Source organism: Ambystoma mexicanum, chromosome 4q, assembly GCF_040938575.1.
Source record: "Ambystoma mexicanum isolate Mex_15411 chromosome 4q, UKY_AmexF1_1, whole genome shotgun sequence".
Lineage (NCBI taxonomy): Eukaryota > Metazoa > Chordata > Amphibia > Caudata > Ambystomatidae > Ambystoma > Ambystoma mexicanum.
The window spans coordinates 1,254,041,244-1,254,062,400 of record NC_090928.1 but is presented as its reverse complement, the minus strand read 5'-3'; the positions used below and the strand labels follow the sequence as shown (position 1 = coordinate 1,254,062,400).

The 21,157-nt window shown below is 47.2% G+C and overlaps 1 protein-coding gene across 2 annotated transcripts in view; it reads right to left on the bottom strand.

Annotated features, from left to right (window-relative positions):
- Positions 1 to 21,157, bottom strand: part of LOC138468335 (uncharacterized) — a 419,279-nt gene that overhangs the window by 347,548 nt on the left and 50,574 nt on the right. For both annotated transcript variants that reach the window (XM_069608850.1, XM_069608851.1), the window contains exons 2-3: positions 15,600 to 15,716; positions 12,927 to 13,085 (exon numbers count right to left, since the gene is read on the bottom strand). In XM_069608850.1, the coding sequence (XP_069464951.1) occupies positions 12,927 to 13,085; positions 15,600 to 15,716 (276 nt within the window). The remainder of the gene's footprint in view (positions 1 to 12,926; positions 13,086 to 15,599; positions 15,717 to 21,157) is intronic.

Sequence of the window (21,157 nt, the reverse complement as noted above, 5' to 3'; positions counted from 1 at the left end):
GGGTTGCATCGCATTATGTCAGATTATCCAGAGAAGCGCAGTGAGAATCATTAGGAAGAGAACTAGAAGGGAGCAAATAACCTCAGACAGAAGAGCTCTACATTGGCTGACAGTTAACGAACGGATCACGTTCAAAGCCATGACCTTGGTCCACCGAAGTATCCACGGGCAATCCCCAGCCTATTTGAAAGATCTGATCCTCCCGCACATACTGGGCCAATCACTGACATCAGAATCTAGGGGCCAGATTGTCTGCCCATGGTTCAAAATCACTAATGGCCTGGGGAGATGGCCCAAGCATGGAATGGACTACCCAATACCATCAGATTAGAGGGTAACACTCTGGCATTCCGGAAGGCCCTAAGGACAGCCCTGTTTAAATAGCCGTCAGAGCTTCCCCAAGAATAACAGAATAAAGCATCTAGCCGTTCCTTTGTGTAAATGTGTGCGCCTTGATGTCTGCGGGCTTCCGCGCAATACAAATGTAGAAATAAAATAAAATAAAAACAGTCAGTGGAGCAGCCAGTCGCGGTTTGAGGGCTCGACTCCCTGGAAAATGTCCCCAACAGATGGACACTGGTTGATGGTTATTGTGGCACTCCTCCTAGCTTCTTCACAGGGCTTGTGTCATCCTTTAAGGCGGACTGGCCAAAGCTGAGGAGAGTGTTAGCAGGCAATGGTCTTGTCCTTTGTTCAGAGTCTCCTAGGAAGCCTGCTGGCAGAACCTGTCAGGGCATGCTGTGTGCTGGATGGGTATCAGTCCTGGAGCTGCTGCATGGGTCCTCTGAGTCCGGTATCTCCCTCTGTTTCCTGGAAGATGTTTAGGGGAGGGATCTTGCTTTCCTCTTGGAAATCCTGGCCTCATTTCACTGGCAGAAGCTGTAAGGCAGTCTGACCCTTCAGCCAGGGTCCAAATGAGCTCTTCTTCGTACTCCTTTCAAAGTCATCGGATGATCTGTCAGAAGAGGGGTTCATCCCTCTTTTAATGCGAATTGGGCCCCAGTGATTGGTGCAGGCTAAGCCTACCTTAATGTGCCAATCCTGGGTCTCCACCAATAATCTTCTGTTATGTGTGAGGTGATAATCAGAGTGCTTTGTAACAGGCAAGGTAAGGGGTGACAACATGTAAAACTAAGTCCCACCCACCTTCCTGTCTGCTGTGGATCAAAGTGCCTCTCTGGTTAATTGAGCTCTCTGTGGCTCCTGATCAAAGCGCAGGTCTCTCTCGAAGTTTGTTGTGAGACAAAACTTTCTGTCTCCATCAATTCGCATACTTCTTCCCTCTGAAAGAGAGTCTCTCTGCAGGGGTTACCTACTGCAAACAGTTATCCCAGACATGCCATTCAGTGCCCTTCATACAGAAGGGTGGAAGATACCTCTAAGTTGACAAATTACATATCAAAGAGGTGTTGGTGTTTCCTGTTCTTTGTGTTCTGTGAACAGGCCCTTTGCAGGCCTGCTTCAATTAACTCTCATCAGTATGCGCTGCAACCACACATTACTACAATAGAACAGGGCGGATTCATGGAGCCTTTGATATTTTAATAATGCTGCCCATGGCCGGAGGAGGGTGTTGCCTTCCCCCTTCAGATATGCTTTGATGTACCCGTGGCTGTCACATTCCAGCTAAATGTGACAGGGAGGACTGTGCCTGTAGGCTATGTGCCCCCGGAGTACACTTGACTATGAGTTTGTTGTGTGGTGAGCAGAGGAAAATGTGTGCGGATTAGCCCCACACATTTTCTGATGCTGGTCTCCCATCATTCATTTTCATTACAAAACGTCAAAAAGCCCAGGTGAGCGCACACTCCCTGTGCGGATGACCGAATTCCTCACAATGCGTGCGCTGTATATCCCGCAAGAGATCCTCTAAGAGCAGTTCCAGCCCTCATTTTGGCTTAATTTTCTCTCAGAACTGGCCAATGACCCGCTGCGATCCCCTTCCAAAAGCATTAATTCAGTGCAAGGAATTTCAAGAAAAGTTCAAGGTGCAGTGACGTAAACATTTAAGATTTAGATTGATTGGGTTACGTGAAACAGCACAAGGATTTCCCATGCAGAGGCTGGTAGTTTCCAAATGGGCATTTCATTGTCCAGGGAATGCAGTAGGAAATATGGTATGGAATGAGGCACAAAATATGTTAGGGACTGTGGCAGGGACTGTGGTAGGGAATGTGAGAGGAAATGTCTTGAGGAATACAGCAGGAAATGAGTTAAGGAATGCAGCAGGGAATGCAGTAGGGAATGCGGCAGGAAATGCAGTAGGGGCTGAGGAAGGAAATTTGATAGGGACTGTGGCAGGTAATGAGGCGTGTACTGTGGTAGGGAATGCAGCAGGAAATATGGTAGGGACTGTGGCAGTAAATGCGATAGGGGAGGTGGCAAGAAATGTGGTGGGGAATGCAGTAATGAATGCGGCTGGGCATGCAGCAGGGAATGAGGCAGAGCATGCAGCAGGGACTGTGGCAGGGAATGAGGCAGGGATTGTGACAGGGAATGCGGCAGGGACTGGGGCAGTGAATAAGATAGGGATTGTGGCTGGGCATGTGGCAAGGACTGAGGCAGGGAATAAGGCAAGGAATGTTGCAGGGAATGTGGCAGGGAATGTGGTAGGGAATGCAGCAGGGACTGCGGCTTGGACTGTGGCAGGGAATGCAGCAGAGACTGAGGCAGGAAATGAGGCAGGGATTGTGGCAGACATGTGGCAGGAAATACAGCAGGGAATGCTTTTCAAGGCTCCATCTTTGATATCAATGGACTGCCCTATTGTAGCATGCTTGTTAGGTCTCTAGCAGGTCTGGCAGATCTGAAAAGAAAAGGGTTTGGGATGGCTTAGTTAGTGGGATTGAGAGGGAAAGCACAGGAGAGCTTGTATGTGCTGTTGGTAGTTTTGGTTCTGAAAAACCAGTCACGGTGTGCTGGTTTGTTTTTAATTTGTCGGTGCTATGTGGTGTTTGGTGCATGAGCATGTATGTGGTGATGTGTGTGCGATTGGTTTAGTTTCTGTTTGGTGTTGTGGAGTGTCTGCAGTTGGTATTTTTTGTTGTTTTGCGTTGGCGGTATATGTCTGGTCTGTTCAGTGTTTGAAGGTGAGCGTGCAGAATATTAGAGAGTTTTTAGGAGGGCTAGTGGGCAGCCGTCTGAATCTCTTTCAGCGGGTTGTTTGAGGGTGAGCGTGAAGAGTATTAGAGAGTTTCTAGGAGGGCTAGTGGGCAGCTGTCTGAGACTCTTTCTGTGGGTTGTTTGAGGGTGAGTGTGCAGAGTATTAGAGAGCTTTTAGTAGGGCTAGTGGGCAGCCGTCTGAGACTCTCTCTGCAGATTGTTTGAGGATGAGTGTGCAGAGTATTAGAGAGCTTTTAGTAAGGCAAGTGGGCAGCTGTCTGAGTCTCTTTCTGCGGGTTGTTTGAGGGTGAGTGTGCAGAGTTTTAGAGAGCTTTTTGTAGGGCTAGGGGGCAGCCGTCTGAGTCTCTTTCTGCGTGTTGTTTGAGGGTGAGTGTGCAGAGTATTAGAGAGCTTTTAGTAGGGCTAGGGGGCAGCCGTCTGAGTCTCTTTCTGCGGGTTGTTTGAGGGTGAGTGTGCAGAGTATTAGAGAGTTTTTAGTAGGGCTAGTGGGCAGCCGTCTGAGTCTCTTTCTGCGGGTTGTTTGAGGGTGAGTGTGCAGAGTATTAGAGAGTTTTTAGTAGGGCTAGTGGGCAGCCGTCTGAGTCTCTTTCTGCGGGTTGTTTGAGGGTGAGTGTGCAGAGTATTAGAGAGCTTTTAGAAGGGCTAGTGGGCAGTCGTCTGAGTCTCTTTCTGCGGGTTGTTTGAGGGTGAGTGTGCAGAGTATTAGAGAGCTTTTAGTCAAGCTAGGGGGCAGCCGTCTGAGTCTCTTTCTGCGGGTTATGTTGATCCGAGTTATTATTGATTGGTGCTTTGCCAATAAGATGCTTTATACATTTGGGTGGCCCTGTTTATGGGAATCAGGTTTTTCTGTCTTCGTGTTTCTCTGTTGTGTTGTGTTGTGTTGTGTTGCTGGTTTCTTTCTATGGTGTTTCCTATTTTGCTTGGCGAGTTGAAGAACTATGTTTTTAGCACTAGCTCCACAGGGCCCATTTCCAACGCAGTGTTACTCACTTCCACACCCACCTCCACCCCACATTTCCAGAGCACACCCCCACACTGAGTCCGATCCTGCGTGACTACGCCCCACACACCCCTTGCATCTTCAGGCGGGATATAGCTGGCTTTCTTTGGAAGGGTGAAGTGGGGGCGTGGAATGAGCGTGTTTGTATTGCTACATGTAGTACCTCACACCTGCTAGGGGGGGGCATGTCACGTGACAGCTCTGCGTCGGATGAGGCACTCACACGTGAGCAGGCCCGCACCCCCTCTTCCGAAGGCAGAAGCCCTGCTGGCAGCTGCTGTATCACAGCTTCCCCCCCTCCCCTCCCCAGCAGTGGAGTGATGCTGGAGGGCCCCCGGGGGGAGCCTCTGGTTGCACGCATGACAGGAGCCATCCCGGGCCAGCAGCTGGGCTTTTACACGGCCCCAGAGGCCGGAGAATGCGCGCTTGTTGCCCCGCACCCGAGGCATGTGTTCCGTATAATGACTTCATCCCGGAAGGGAAAGTCTTACAGGCCTCCGGCCCTGGAGCACCGCGTGACGCCCCGCGAGCTCCTGGCCCGGCCTTCTTCAGCCGCAGGCACCGTGCCTGGAACGTTGCTTCCTAACCTAGAATGCGGCAATTCTTTCTCTTTATATTTTCTTTTTACTTCCATTCGTTCTTTTTCATATAACAGCTTCCTAACTCCCAGTGGTGGAAATGGAAAAAATGTGGTGGGGGATCCCACAAGTGCCGGGCCCGGGTGGGGGAGGAGTTGGGGGGGCGTGGTCTAGAGGGGGCGGGGTTGGTAGTGGCCATTCAATCAAATAAATACTTTTAAAAAAAGAAAGAAAAATAAGTGCCCACAACGGTAACATTGCCTTTTACCGCCGGCCAGGGCTTTAAGTGGGACGGGGCCTGCCGGGGCTCAGCCCCGGCAGGCTCCGAAATTTCCTTTGAGGCGGGGCCCTGTGGGGCCCACTAATCTCCCCTGCCAGCCCCGGCCACTACACAAAAAGGATTTTTTTCTGAAGCCTGAAGCTCTCGCTCGTGTGCGAAAGCTTCAGGCTCCAGAAAAAAATGCCTTTTAGCTGTAATGGTGGCGCGCACCTGCGAGGCATCCCTTTAAGCAGGAGATGCCCGTGGGCCGGCGCCACCATTATGGAGAAAACGCGAGGCCGCTGGAAGCTGAGGCCGTTTTCCTGGAGACTGAAACTCGTGGAGTTTCAGTCTTCAGGAAAACGGCCTGAGCTTCCAGCGGCCTCACCCTTTCAGCCTTAATGGTGACTCTGCCCCCACGCAGCTGGCAAGGGGTAGCACCACCATTAAGGCTGAATAGGCGAGGCCCTGTCCCCTGCCAGGCAAGCCTATAGAATATAAATACAGAGATCATCACCCTCTCCCACCTGGGGAGAGGGTGTTGTATCACTACAAAAGGATGCCTGGCAGGGATGCCAGTAGCCCATTGAGCCGGGGCTCGTCAGGGGGGCGTGGCCTAACGGGCCCACAGGACCCCTGCAGTTAGGCCAGACCCCCTTGATGAGCCCTGACTCATTTTGTTGTGCGAAAAAAAGAAAAAGAAAAAAAAATCGCCCGCGAGGGCAGCATTGCCTTTTATGCGGCTCTGGCACTGGTGTGTAAAGCACAATGCTCGCTACATGTACAAGTGATTCCTTTCAGTTGTACATGTAGTGAGCATTGTGCATTACACATCAGTGCCAGAGCTGCGGTAAACGGCAATGCTGCCGTCGCGGACGCTTTTTTTTCTTTCTTTTTTCCAGCGTGGTTCATGGGCTTGGGCGGCTGACTCTGGCCGGATCCCGAGATCCGGCTACACATCTGGTGCCGGATCTCGGATCTGCCGAGAGCCGGCCCAGTGACCAGCACTGCTAACTCCCCTCCCTCCCTGCCTTCCTCTTCGCCTGCCTTAGTACCGTTTACTCCCTGCCAGCTTCCTTCCTTCTTCCCTTCCTCTCCTGTCCCACTGTGCCTCCCTCATTCCCTCCCTCATGTCCCTTACTTCCTTACTCCCTCCCTCCCTTCCTTCCTCCCTTTCCCTTCCTTCTTTCCTTACTCCCTCCCTGTCCCTTATTTCCTCACTCCCTCCCTCCTTTCCCACTCCCTCCCTCTCCCTTCTTTACTCACTCCCTCCCTCCTTAACTCTTTCCTTTCTCCCTTCCTTCTTTCCTCCCTCCTTGCTTACTTCCTTACCTCTCCATAATTTCTTCATCTCTACCTCCCTTCTTTCCTCTTCCCTTCCTCCTTCCTTCCTCTCCCTACCTCCCTGCTTCCTTCCTTCCGCTCCTGTTCCACTGTGCCTCCCTCATTCCCTGCCTCATGTCCCTTCCTCCCTCCCTCCCTCTCCCTTCCTCCCTCTCCCTTCCTCCCTCTCTCCCCCTTCCTTCCTTACTCCCTCCCTCTCCCTTCCTTATTTCCTTACTCCTTCCCTGTCCCTTATTACCTCCCTCTCTCCCTCCTTTCCCACTCCCTCCCTCTCCCTTCTTTACTCACTCCCTCCCTCCTTAACTCTTTCCTTTCTCCCTTCCTTCTTTCCTCCCTCCTTGCTTCCTTCATCTCTCCCTCCCTCCTTGCGTCCTTCATCTCCCCCTCCCTTCCTTCCCTCCCCCTCACTTCTTTCCTCACTCCCTCCCACCTTAACTCTTTCCCTTCCTTCTTTCCTCCCTCCTTGCTTACTTCCTTACCTCTCCATAATTTCTTCATCTCTACCTCCCTCCTTTCCTCTTCCTTTCGTCCTTCCTTCCTCTCCCTACCTCCCTCCCTGCTTCCTGCCTTCCTCTACTGTGCGTCCCTTTCCCTCTCTCCCTCCCTCCCTTCCCTCCTACTATTCTTTCCTCATTCCCTCCCTCTCTCGCTCCTAAAACTCGTGTGTACAAACCTTGGACATGAATGTCCCACCTCCGTGCATTTGGGAGCACAGGTGGTAAATGAAACGTAACTATACACCTTCATTTCCAAACAATTTCCGAAGCAACTTTTTTGAAAAGCTTGTTGAAATGCGCGGCCGTCTGCCTCCAACCCAGAGTGAGATATGTTGGTTGAGATGCATGGCGCAAGAACTACCAAACCCCAGACTGGAGTGCAGCATTGTCTAAATACACTGAGCCTCATCACGGGTTGCTTAAATGCTTCGTTAACAGTTTTTACCACTGCAATGAAGGGCTGGCCCTATTGCGAGTTGGGCGCTAAAGGGGCTGTTTTACTGCCAGCTTCTTTCTGAAGGTGAAAATCCCATTTAGCGCCCTCTTTTCGACGTAATTACCGCCGGCTGCATTAGCGTGCAGTATTTGCGCCGAAGATTCCCCTATTGGGTCTAATGTCCACAATGGGGTATGGGTATTTACCGTTAGGCCCAACCCATAATCCGTTGGTTATAGCTCCGGACCAGTTGGTGCTAACGCTATTACAGTTTGGGGGTATTACAGCCGGGATACCGTCCAACTTGTGATGAGGCTCAGTGTCATGATGAACCATCTGCAGCCCTGGACAGGACGTAAATGACATAGAAAGAGGATATGCACAGAAGTACTTTTTGGAGACATGTTGACAGTGCAGAAATTTGAGGTGGTTTTGTTGTAATGTATGATTTCAATCCCACTTCCTTCTGACTTGTTCTTGTTTTCCTACTGCCTTCTGCACTAGATAAGTGGGTTAAGGCGCCCCCTGCAGAGGTCTGTGCATGGGCTGCAGGTCATGAGTTCTCAGCCTTTCCATTCCATGGATGGGAAAGTCATCCAGTCCTGCTTTTTCTTAAAACTCTGAAATACCCATTATCTAAACGCCTGAGACAAGGCAGAATGACTTGAACGGGAGGTGGGGGGAATATGTTGCTGTGGGGTGGGGGAGCAGCCAATCTGGTTCTGCCGATTGCAGGCTGAAACCACTGATCTCAGCTCGCGTTCCACGGAACCTGCAGGCTGCCTTCCCCACCCCACAGTGCCATCTTCCCCCACCCTCCTGTTTATTTTTTTGAACTATTCCCAACCTTACCCCACTTACCTGATAGTTGCTGCGGCAGCATATGGCGCTGCCACAGCAGCTTTCCTCCTTCTCGCTTTGCCGACCGCCATGGAAATGGAAGAAGGGCCCGCCTTCCAAACCGTGGCGTCCATCTTGACAAAGTATTTTCATTCATTTAATGGGACAATGAATTAAAATACTTTTATTAGCATCCCAGGTTACTGCTTTGGTAACCCAGGGTGCTTATGGCGTTCCTAACCCGTTCCATGGGCTACATCGGGGGGGTACCATTCGGGAGACCTGGTTACCTTGGGCTCCCAGGCCATTACGCCCCCCCGGTGTAACACTGCATAACAAGAAAAATGATGAATACAAAAAAGGTGATAGAAGATTAAAATAATGATTTCTCATGGCGACACACTTCAGTCACAGTTAAGGCTCCTTCTATAAACATATACATCAGAGGCAGCTCTTTTATCTGGAGTGGAGCAGAGATAGGCAAAGTCTTCGCTGGTTGTTCTGCAATTGGGTCTTTTTAATAATGGGATTAGAAATTTACGCCTAAGATTCTGCGACAGCTGGAAGAAAAAGTGTGCAAGATTCCCCTGAGATGTACTGCCGCAAGGACAAAGGGGGCTCCCTTTCTGCCCGTTCGTATCCGTGCGATGACACAGCATGGACGGTATTGGAATTGAACAGAACGCTTTGTTTGCCCACACTAATGAACCAACTTAGAAAAGGGTCATTTGTGGCGTTACAACCCCGAGCAACTGAGTCTCTGCTGTACCGGTTGGGGGGGCCTAAAGAGTCAAACTCTTCCTTACATTCTTTTAACCATGGAATTTGTGTGCCTATGTCAGACGTTAACAGGTTTTTATTGATTATGTGTGTCATGTGTGGCTTAACAGATTGATCCAAATAGTCAAGGGTTTGAGGTTAATTAAATCACCTACATAGTCCAGCCGCAGATCTTGGGGGATCAGTTAGATCATTGCCCCTTTAGTGGCTCCCAGAAGATGGCGCAGGAATGTATTTTCCTTTATTTTAATAGGGTTTAGCAGGAAAGCCCCACGTGTGCAGGTTGCTGACATAAGCACAGTGTCAATGGTTACATTCCTCATATCTCTATTACGACTGGAAATTGACCCATTAGCTTGTTCAAACTTTAGTGCAGAGCTCTTTACTTGGTCGATCCAGTTCCCCTCACTTTTGAATGTTATGCCCAAATACTTGAATTTCGAGACCCAATCCAGCTCACGTCCGGAGCCTTCGATTTGACTTGCCTACACACATGAGTTTGTATTTATTAGCGTTTAATGACAGATCTCCCTGCTCCTTATAGTGAACGTAGCCAGTTGTGAGTTTCTGTAGGGCCATTGGGATATGAGCCAACAGAACGACATCGTCGACGTAGGATGGGACACATATGGGTCTACCCGCAATTCTGGCCGGTTCTCGTGTGAGATCCCCTAGCTTGGATGCAAGGGTGCTGACATCGAGATAAAATAATAGTGGTGCCAGCCTGACTCCGCGCTGGACAATGAAAGCTGAGGTGACTATTCCCGAGTTGTCCAGTCTTGCAACTACCTCCAGATGTTTACGTAAGGAGATCAGCAAGTTCGAGAGAGGGGTAGGCCTGCAAGAGTTCTTGGTAGGCCCCATAGCTGACACCGATTTACCCTATCAAAGGCCTGATGTAGGTCCATGAATCCCAGATAGATTGAGCAACCATACCCTAAAGTATTAGTCTCTGAGATTCATGACCTGCGCCATTGTGCCCCGCCCTCTCTGAAGCCATACTGCACTTCGGGCAAGATGCTATTATTAGTTGCCCACTCAATGATGCAGCTATGGACTACCCTTCCCAGCCTTTTGCTCAAGAATTAATCAATGAAATGGGGCGTGAGGGGTACATTTACCCACCCAGCAGAATTCCCCTCCATCCCCAATCTGCACTTCAGCAGTACCAGCAGAATGGCTGCGCTGGCTCTGCAGAGCGCCACTTCCTTGCATCAAAACTGTGTTTTGCAGACACAAAAAGGATGGCTGCGCTGTCCTTGCCAAGCATCTATTGGGCAAGATGGAACAGGGAACACACCGAGAAAGGCTGCCAGTGTGTTTCCTTATGTGCACCAAAGAAGAGAATTGAAAAGCAGTGCTGGGTTGCTGATAGCACCAAATTTCCCATTGAAAAAAGCAATATTGTGCATTTAAAATGATGGCGCCCTGATGCTCTTTTTCATCTGTTCAACAATACACAGTTCTGATCCAGTGAGACCCAGCTATGCCCAGCCACATTCAGGTTGTGCACCCACAAAAGGGGGCATTTCTCATTGAATGACAGGCTTTGTCAGGCAAGATCTGTGAAATCACCAAGAACTTTACTCCCAGCCATATGGAAAAACGCCAACATATCACAGCTGAACTCTTCAACAAGAAGCCCCATTTCTCTGTGCTTATGTTAGTGCCAGTGGACCTTTGCCGTGAACAGATTGCTGTGATTAATTGGCTAGGGCTGTAATTGATGTTTGGAATCCAGGTGGAAGAGAAAACCGCATTGGAAGTGACAGCAAACGGAGAATTCACCCCGTGTAAAAAGGGTTGCTTTTTGCAAAACAGATGTCTGTTTAAAAGAAAATTGTTGCGCAAGCCTCTGTCCTTGCCTAGACATGTAAGGAGGGTTTTTGTTAGAAAACATATATGGGATGTTTTATTTCAACAGACTTGCTTCTGGTTCAGAAAAAAATAAATAAGTAAATAAATAAGTGCATTTACTGCGGAAACAGCAAGACAGGTTTTCCTGGCCTGGCTACAAAGGGCATTTGCTTTCTGGGAACAAGATTTGCCCACATCTGATGGTTCATCTTGAATCCCGCGAGTGTGATCTGATCTGACCCTGGAGCTCGTCCCGATGGAGTTAGGAACAAGGCAATCGTTAGTTCTTCGACCCCAAACTGAAGTGCCGGGTAAGCTAGTGACGATGGGTCCAAATGGATATGTTCACTATCCCATGGTCACTAACTTCCTCCCTTTGCTTGTATAGCCTGACAAAGTGATTTACCCAGATCACATCTGTGGGGAATGTGTGTTAACAGAGTCCAGGGTGAGTCACACCAGCCAAATGCAGGTGAGTTGAGAGGAAGACCTGAGCTTCCCTTCATCACCCCCGCCCCTCTTCCTAATGTTTGCAAGCGCCTCTGTTCTTGATCCCGGCGTCAATGCTCTTCAAATAGCACCTTTTAAGCCCTCATATCATTTTTGGGCAACGGTCATTAGCCTTACGCCTTTTGCTTTTTCCCACATTACTGATGCACGCTTGCAGCTGTTCTACTCTCAGCCTCCCCACTTGTCCAAACTGTGTGATTCTAAGGCATTCACTTACCTTCCAAAGCGTAGGGTGCTTAGAGGCCAGCTGAATCTCACTATCACAGGCTTTGCACTCATTTCAGATCCATGCAGCTCTCTGCTGATGGCTGGTGAGAGTACTCTATATAGCACATATGATTTGGGCAGAGTCCCACCCGCGGACTCTATATGGACCGTCTGTCAGGAATAAGGGCTGGGGCAGATGTGTGGTGCTGCAGTTTGTTTGCTAAATAGGACTTGCAGGGATCGCAGACTAACTGGAGCTCGAAAACTAGTCTAGGAATTTCAAACCCAGCAGCCCCTGGGACCAAATGTAGTTTCACGCTTCGCGCGCGTCGCCAGCTGACTGTGATTTGGGACAGCTTATCAGCAGGCAACGGTACGGCTCAGGTGCAGATTATTTTGTTGCCACGGGCGGGTCAGACGGAGGAAGAAGGAGTTCCCAACATGCCGCTCTGAACGCGGTAATCGGCAGGCAAAAGGAAGACGGAACACGGGCCATGCAGCGGTGAATCAGCATGGGCTTCTAACTGCGTGCTACTTCTTCCATCCGGGTAGTACCGTGGGGCTCCCGGACAAAAGAGAAGTAGTTGTGTGCCTGATGTGAAAATATTATGATTTGCAAAGTCGGCGTACTGACTGCTAACACCAGGGTTGTTCGGCACGTTGATTCAGGTTATGTTGTCTACTCTGTGCTTTCTGTGTTACTTCTAGACCTACTGCATTAGGGTTGTGGCCCGCACGTCTTCTGACAAGTGCGGAGAGCACGCTTAGGATTACAAACACAGAACTTGTAAGTATCATTGGCAATGATTGTCAGAAGCGGGGAAACAAATACTCCGTTACATTGGGGCCACGTGTGATGAGATAATGCGTGTCATTTTGCCTCAGCAAGCTAGGTGCAAAAAGAATGGTTCTTGCTTAGAAGTGATGTTATGTTTTTTCCCCTGCTCTATATGTTTGCTCACGCTTGCTCACTGGGCCATGTGTATTGTCATTTCATTTGGGAAGCTTCCCTTTGTTTGTTTCATTCAGCTTGCTGCAAAGTGTCCTCATGCATTCATGTTTATATGTGATATGTTGTGTTTGACTAGTCCTAAGTAGGAGGAAGGTATGTTATGGTGATCATATGCTATAGGAGGTTAGAGTGTGTAGACAGGCAGGTATTGGAGGATAAGAGTATGTATGGTTATGTTCAGGCAGGTTAGGTTTTACCCTGTGCTTCCCCCATACCTGACCCAACTAGGTTTTTCCCTTTACCCCTTTCCGGTTTTCTTAACTTCCCCACCCTATCCACAACCTCTCACTAATCCCTCTTCCCCATACTGGCTGCCACGTGGTTACCTGTGTTTATAAAAATCAGGTGCCTATGCCAACCACGGTGGGAGGGTCGAATCCATTCGGCTTCTGTGGTTCGGGGGAGAGTGTCGAAAATTCTTCCCTTGCAAGTTGTATTTTGAAACTGTCCCATATAGGTAGATATAGGTGGGAGGGCTCCTACCTGTGACACCTCTCGATTGAACTGCGCAATGTGCGAGCTGAGGTTGGAGAGTCGTGGTGGAACCCCACAGCTGCGGGCACCGGGTGCCGTGCCACTTGGTGCCTCTTGCTTCTTGAGATTGTCTCTGGATGGGGGTGAGGGGCTACCGCATCCCAGGTCCTGTGGGTTTAAAACAAGGGGGATGTGAGATAGCCTGCACTGAATAGCACCGGAATACCAAGGTCAGTAAGATGTCAGACATTTCATAAAAAACATAGAACAGCAATTAAAAACAAAATGCAAAAAATATGTAATGTATAAGGTGAAAAGGAACAAACACTACAGGTGACATGCATTCATCCAATCACTGAGTAAGAGCACATTTTTTCAGAAGGGTATACAAATGAATTCATTTCAGCAAACCAAATGTTATATATAATAATAATTGCCTGGCTCTGATCTAGAGGTGAACTTCCAGCGATTTCCAATAGTGGGCACTGTGGTATGTGTCACTTGGCTGAAATGGCTTCAGCTACTTTCACGTTGCAGTCGGATTGTTTGTTGTCGGCCATTTTTAAGCCCAGCATAACTTGAAAGGTGTTTACCCAATGCTCGAAACACAGGGATTCAGACTTTACTGCACTGACTATCCCCAATAAGGCAAAAACAAAAATATAGTTGTCTGCATCCTTGAGGGCTGTCTGTCTTGGGTTGAAAATGCATTGTATGAGGTTGCACTGCCCTAGAATGCAAAGACAACTTTCTGGAGCAAAGGGCTTATGTTTGAGCTCATTTGCATACCCACAATGCATTGCTCATGTGACTCTGAACTGGAGGGGAACTTTCAGTGGTCACTTCTGGGTGGTGCCGTGGCGCGGGTGACGTGGCTGAAAATGAATATCCCTCTTTCACATTTCAGATTGAAGGGTTTCTTCAAGCCTTTTTAAACCCTGCATAACTTTGCTGGTGTTCATCATAGAGAGATTAAACAAGCCAAGCTAATTCAAGTGCCCATCACTAACCTGGTTTAACAGATAGTACATTCAACAAATTCTACATACAATGCATCAATCACTCTAAAAAAAGAAACAGTCTGTATTTTGAAGACGTTCTGGGCATTTTGACCCAGATATGATAAATGTCAAGTATTTGAGATGTTAGTGGTTTCAAACCCCATAATTCACAGGAATTAGATATTTATGAATCACAGCCCCAAATTAATGCCAGGGGGTTTTCAGTTTGGATCCACAGCACCAGGAGCAATCCCAGAAAGCAAGGGGTTCCGCACTGTGATTGGCTGAGGGCGTTACACACTGGTTATGGACTCCCATAACCTGCAGCAGGTACGTGACGCATCTTTTCCATAGCTCGTGGCATTTTTATTATCGCTATTATGGTATTTATTGAACGCAGCCCTAACTTCGGGAAGCAATGGAGCGCTTTATAATCATAGGGGGAAGAACAAGCTGGGGGAACAGAGAAAGAAGAGAATGGGGATGTAACAACCGGGGAGGGGGGGAAATAGTCAGAAATGGACCCACAAGTGACCAGGCGAGGAAAAAGTGGGGATCAGATCACCCCAATAACCGCATTACCACTGTATGTGGGAGATTCATAGGAAAAAGGTCAGTCAAAGTAGGGCTTTTTTGGGATGCCCCTGCCCCGTGGGAAGCTAAGTGGTTTCTCTTTAATATTTAAAGCCCTGAAGGGTAGGGCAGGTCCCTGCGGCACAGCGTAGAATTTTATTTTGGTTTTAAACTTGGGTCAGAAATAGAAGACGGACTACATTCTGTTATGGATATAGTATATAGCGAGCAGTATGTAAACACAGACGAACGACTGAATTCTCCTATTGATAGCACATCAGAGAGTTTTACTTAAGTTCTTTATTGGAACTCTCTGTAGCTGCAGCTTTAGCAGAAGGGAGTCTTTCTACTATGTTGTTAGTGAGAATGCTGTGCACGGTGCCTACGCGCTGACTTCTGCTATGAGTATTAGCACCAGTGAAATATTGCCTGACTCAAGGGGAGTGATGGTAGCTGGGTCTGAGACATCTGTTTGGAGATACCTGGGGCTGGTTCAGCGTGGCCAATGAGTTCTGTCTGAGAGAAGGCCTGTGCTACTCATATTATCCCTTTCTTCTTATACCACCAAACCTAAAAGGTAAGTTGCAAAACCACATCCAGTTTCCCAGATGTTCTCAGTGGCCATCATCCCCTTCACCCTGCCACCTGGCCTTCTTCTTACACCCTTCAACACCATTTTAGGTGCTTGGTTGACCGCCCTAGGACAGGAACGTTAGGAGAAGGATATGCCAGAGGGGCGGGACTCTAGCGGCAAGAGGTCACACCCCGAGGCGTTGCCAGGATTGTCTAACAAATGGGGCCTGAAGCTAATGTAGTTGGGCCCACTGCAGCGCCATTAACATCTGTAAATGCCCACACAGCCCTGCTGACCGTGTATTTGCAGATGTTGGATGGGCCTTGCCCGCTCAAGCCCTACCCTATCTACGCATCTGGACCGCCTCAGCCATCCTCCATCGGGGCCAGCTTGGAGTTCCCTGGTATGGTGGCGATGTTGGTGGCTTCTGGTTCTTCTGATGCGGGAGAATGTTGGCAGTGTTGGTCTGGAGAAGTCAGTGTCTAAGTGGCCCAGTACACCCAACGTACTTGGCATGCTTAGTCAACATCTCACCATGTGGAACGGTGAACCAATCTCCGGCGGCAAGCGGGTGGCGCCAGGCCTCGGGCGCTTCTCTGCATTTCCTACGATGCCCTTGTCACCCTCCTCGGACTCCTTCCTTAGGAAGACCTTGAAGAAAAGAGAACACAGGCCAGAGATTAGTGCCCTCCTCTTAAAGCGACTACATCTCAGGGCGCCAACATGACAGCTGGCAAAGCCAAAATCAAGTGCTTGCCCGCTGCCGCTCCTAACAGTGCCGGTAGCCAGATTTGAACGTCACACCTATGTCCACTTATAAAGGTCATGCAAATCAAAGAACATTGAACCCAAACTATTGCTAATTCTTTTTCACTGCGAGAGGAAGATGATTGTGTCTACAATTTCTGGAGGGAAACACTAGAAACACTTGTGTGCAGGCGTGTTTTAAATGCCATATTATATCATGCAGAAATGTAGCATGTTATCTAAATCCATGTCACATTAAAGCAATTTAAGATAGTCATTTTGATCTACAAAGCCAACTTCCTGAAAGGTAAGTGGTAGAGTGCAGCCCGCAAGCTGCGAGTTACCAAAATCCTTATCACATTAGGGTAACTGAGTTTCCATGACCTTGTAATGTTGACATTTAAAAGAATAGACTAGTACCCGAACTGGCATTAAAAGCTTCTTATAAGAAAACATATGAACTGTGGGAGTGTAACAGAAATGACACCACATTGCTCCCCTAAAATGTTATCGGCATGTGTCCAGACTGGCCCACGAGTTCAAGAGACCTCAGACCCAGTGTCCCGACCCCCGAAATACGCAGGTCATTATTGTGTTTACGAATAGATCAGCTCCCCCTAGTAACAGTCCTGGGTTCCCACTGGAAACGGGGGCCTGAGGAAAGATACTGGCGTGCCTGTGAATTACGGGACACACTGGAAACTGACTAACATGTATTCACAGAGTGCACGAACCTGGGCTCCACCTCCTTTATGTCTGCTTATGAGAGCTTTGTAAACGACTAACTGCACACCATGCACATTGCACTTTAAGGGGACTGGGTGCAAATAACGCTAATAGGCATGCGACTAAATGTGCCTAGGTGCTGAACAGTAACCATTGTGATTGATTGCTGGACTATTTGAAAACATAAGTATATCCTTGCACGTGGTTTTACTGCATTTTTGTGTATATAACACCACTGTACTGATTCACACATCTGTTTGCACATTGCTCTTTTGCACATGCCTGTATTACCATTTCTGAACATCAAGCTATATTTTCATTTGCACATTGCCTATTTGCACATTGCTCTTTGGCGCATGCCTAGAGTACAATATCTGAACATCGAGATCTATTTTCATTTGCACATTGCTGATTTTGCACATGCCTGGATTAAAATATCTGAACATCGAGCTATATTTTCATTTGCACATTGGCTATTTGCACATTGCTCATTTGCACATGCCTGGGTTACAATAGCTGAACATCAAGCTACATTTTTATTTGCACATTGCCTATTTGCACATTGCCTATTTGCACATTGCTCTTTGAACATGCCTGGATTACAATATCTGAACATCGAGCTACATTTTCATTTGCACATTGCCTATTTGCACATTGCTCATTTGTACATGCCTGGAGAACACTATATGAACCTCAAGCTATATTTTCATTTGCACATTGCCTATTTGCACATTGCTCATTTGCACATGCCTGGATTACAATATCTGAACATCGAGCTATATTTTCATTTGCACATTGCCTATTTGCACATTGCTTATTTGCACATGCCTGGCATGCCTGGAGAATACTATCTGAACATTGAGCTATATTTTCATTTGCACATTGCTTATTTGCACATGCCTGGATTACAATATCTAAACATCGAGCTATATTTTCATTTGCACATTGCCTATTTGCACATTGCTCCTTTGCACATAGCATCAGAGTACTGCTGTATAGTATGAACGGTGTACATTTTGTCTACTCGTTGGCGCCAATTTAGTTATTCCTTTGTCAAGTGATGAATGTTAAGAGATTTTAAAACGCTGCTCTAACATGTGGACTAACATGTGGACCCGTACCATCGGGGAACGGAATGATCTTTTTTACGACGTTTACGCTAATGATGCTGATTTTAGTGGATTATTACTATTCTAAGAATCTTTTTGTATCTGTATGTATTAGGGTGCTTTTAAACGGTTCATAGTCATTTTTCGAATTCAAAAATGTCGAAAGTAATTTTTTCTAAAAAACAATGTCGAAAAAAAAAGTCGATTTTTTTAATACGTTTTTGATTCGAAATGGGGGGTTCCCCCCAACCCCTCTTTTTTAAATTTTTTTTTTGTTTAACCCATTTTTTTTTTATTCCCGGACCCCAAAATAAATATATAATTAAAAAAAGGAATTCGACTTTTTTTTCGACATTATTTTTTCGAAAAAATTGTCTTTCGACATTTTTTTTTCGAAAAAATGACTGACCACCCTTTTAAACAGACATGTCTACCTGCCAAAGCGCTTGTCTGGTCTGTAATGTGTTATAGCAGCTATTAAGGAGCCTTTGGTGGACTACACATGTCTTCGTTCACTTTTAATATTTAAGCAATACAGCACCCCAGTGCATGGTTCTGGTCTTATTATTTTCTCTCTATATTTATTTTTTGGGGAAAGTCTAGTAGGAACCTGTTATTTGTGATATTGGAAGATGTTGTACATGAGTGCAACATACAGAAGCTGCAGTGCTGACATAAGTGACATGGCAGAACATGTCTCTACTGCTGACTTGTAACATGGTTGAGCGTAGCACGTGTTACCCAAGCTCATTCAAACCGATGGGGTTTTAAAAACAAAGTTATCATATTTCCTTTTGAAGTTATTTCATTTTTGTTTCAAGGGTTATATTATGTATTCAAAGGCACTAAAGACTAGGGTGGCCCGATTCATGGAATTTTTTGCACGGTTCAAAAATTGACTGCACTGCCGACAGAAACCCTGATTCGTGGAACTGTGCAGAGTGTTTTTTTGCAGTGCAAAGTCAGCGTAAAGTCATTTTGTACTGCAAAAATTATATTGCACTGCAAAAATACACTTTGCACGGTTCCATGAATCAGGGTTTCTGTCGGCAGTGTAAAGACACGTTTCGGTAGTGTAAAGTCGCGTTGAACCGTGCAAAAAAATTCCATGAATTGGGGCCCTTGGAGTTTATTGTTTGAAAAGAGCTCTAGCATAGATGTGCATTAATGTGAGGCGTGGCGCAATCGATCGCGCCAAGGTGATAGATTTCCGCTTTATAGATATCTTGCACTTGCCTGTGCCAGCGGCAGGTCATACCCACTTGAATAGTCCCCTTTCGTGGTGACAACATGTCAAGAACAAAGACACTTAGGGCCTGATACATGGAAAAGGGTGAATCAATCCCACAGATACTGCGTGCAGAGAACGACTCTGCACAATCCTGCACGCTGAGGTTTGTCTGCACGTTGTGTGTATTCATGGAGTTGTACACGCAAAGTAACTGTATATGTAAGCCGTGGCCAGAACGCCCACAACACGCCCCCATGCAAACCAGCCAACAACCTTTGCCTGACCGCCCAGCACCCCTGAGAACTGTGTGCGATCACCCATTAATTTGCGTGCACCCAAGTTACGATCAGCACCACTCAACTTGCATGCCCTCTGTAAATTATGATTAGCACCACTCAACTTACGATCAGCATCACTCAACTTGCGTGAACCCATGTTACAAGGTGCTGATCATAACTTGCAGAGGGCATACACGTTGAGTGGTGCTGATCGTAAGTTGAGTAGTGCTGATCGTAATTTACAGAGGGCATGCAAGTTGAGTGGTGCTGATCGTAAGTTGAGTGGTGCTGATCGTAAGTTGAGTAGTGCTGATCGTAAATTACAGAGGGCATGCAAGTGGAGTGATGCTGATCGTAGGTTGAGTGGTGCTGATCGTAAATTGAGTGATGCTGATCGTCAGTTGAGTGGTGCTGATCATAACTTACAGAGGGCATACACGTTGAGTGGTGCTGATCGTAAGTTGAGTAGTGCTGATCGTAATTTACAGAGGGCATGCAAGTTGAGTGATGCTGATCATAAGCTGAGTGGTGATGATCGTAAATTGAGTGATGCTGATCGTAGGTTGAGTGGTGCTGATCGTAAGTTGAGTGGTGCTGATCGTAAGTTCAGTAGTGCTGATCGTAACTTACAGAGGGCATGCAAGTTGAGTGATGCTGATCGTAGGTTGAGTGGTGCTGATCGTAAATTGAGTGATGCTGATCGTCAGTTGAGTGGTGCTGATCATAACTTACAGAGGGCATGCAATTTGAGTGATGCTGATCATAAATTGACGGGTGCTGATCAAAATTTACAGAGGGCATACAAGTAACGAGTGCCGGATAACTTTTGTGCACCCCTGCGATTGTACGTACCGTCACCCATATGATCAGAGTTTTATTTGCTCATTGTTTCCTATGAGCCTTTGGACTTTATGCCAGCAGTCATGTGGCGTATGGGTCCTGGGGTTTGCATGTGATTTTTCGCAATGCAATGTGCCCAGTTCAAATCCATGAATACGGTTGTATTTTCATTGGTATGGGCGTGCGATTGCTTGGCCGTGGACCGTTCCTCAACATTCCCACATTTTCACATGTTCTTCCTCATTCTACAAGTTCTGCCCCCTATTTGGGTCACTGCGTAGGCCCGGGTCACACTCTGCTTGGAGTCTTGCGCAAAGTGCTTGTCCACTCGTAGAGACGTGCCAGGCCTGCATGGAATCCACGCAAGTCCCCAAAAGTCCAGCGCATTTGGTTCCATAAATCGCTGAACAGGGGATGGCACTCAAATCCCTGATTTTCCACGCAACTAATTCCATGAATTGGCCCCTTAGTTGAGAGAGAGAAAGTGTTTGCAGGAGTTTAGTAGAAGTGTAAGACATTATATAAGTGAGAGTGATGTGGGGTGCATTCAAAGGCCCCCAAAAGAAGTTTCTTTCACATGAAAAACAGGATTTTTCAACACTTGACACACACACCGCTTTACTTGTGGCTGCAAGTGAAAACTTAATGTCCCTTTTTCAAGTGAAAAGCAGGATTTTTAAACACTGACCCCAAAAATGGCTTGACATGTGTATCTGCAGTTTACATGTGAACAATGTCCCACTGCTAACAGGAAAAATGTCAGGGAAAAAGACATGGTGCGTGATGACAAAAATTAATGTATATTATGTTTCACACACAAAATACCAGTGACATTGAAAATCCACTTTGTTTTCATGGAAAAATGTCAGCCCAGGGAAAACCCTTTTTGCTGGATGTGGGCAAACTTCACAAGGAAATCCCCCACGCCAGTCTGGATGTTATATCGCCCATCTAATTACCAAATGCAATAAAATATCCAGCTAACGGTGTGTAAAACCAGTGTTCCCCCATACTGGTTGGCTTTGAAGGCAGTTACTGCAGGACAAGTTCCTCTTGGCTGGAGCATGACCAAACGGTGTGAAAATGGAGGCAACCAACTTCAAAGAGCAAGCTGCAAACACTTTGAGAATAATAAAAACTCAGGTTACAGGCTGACTCAAA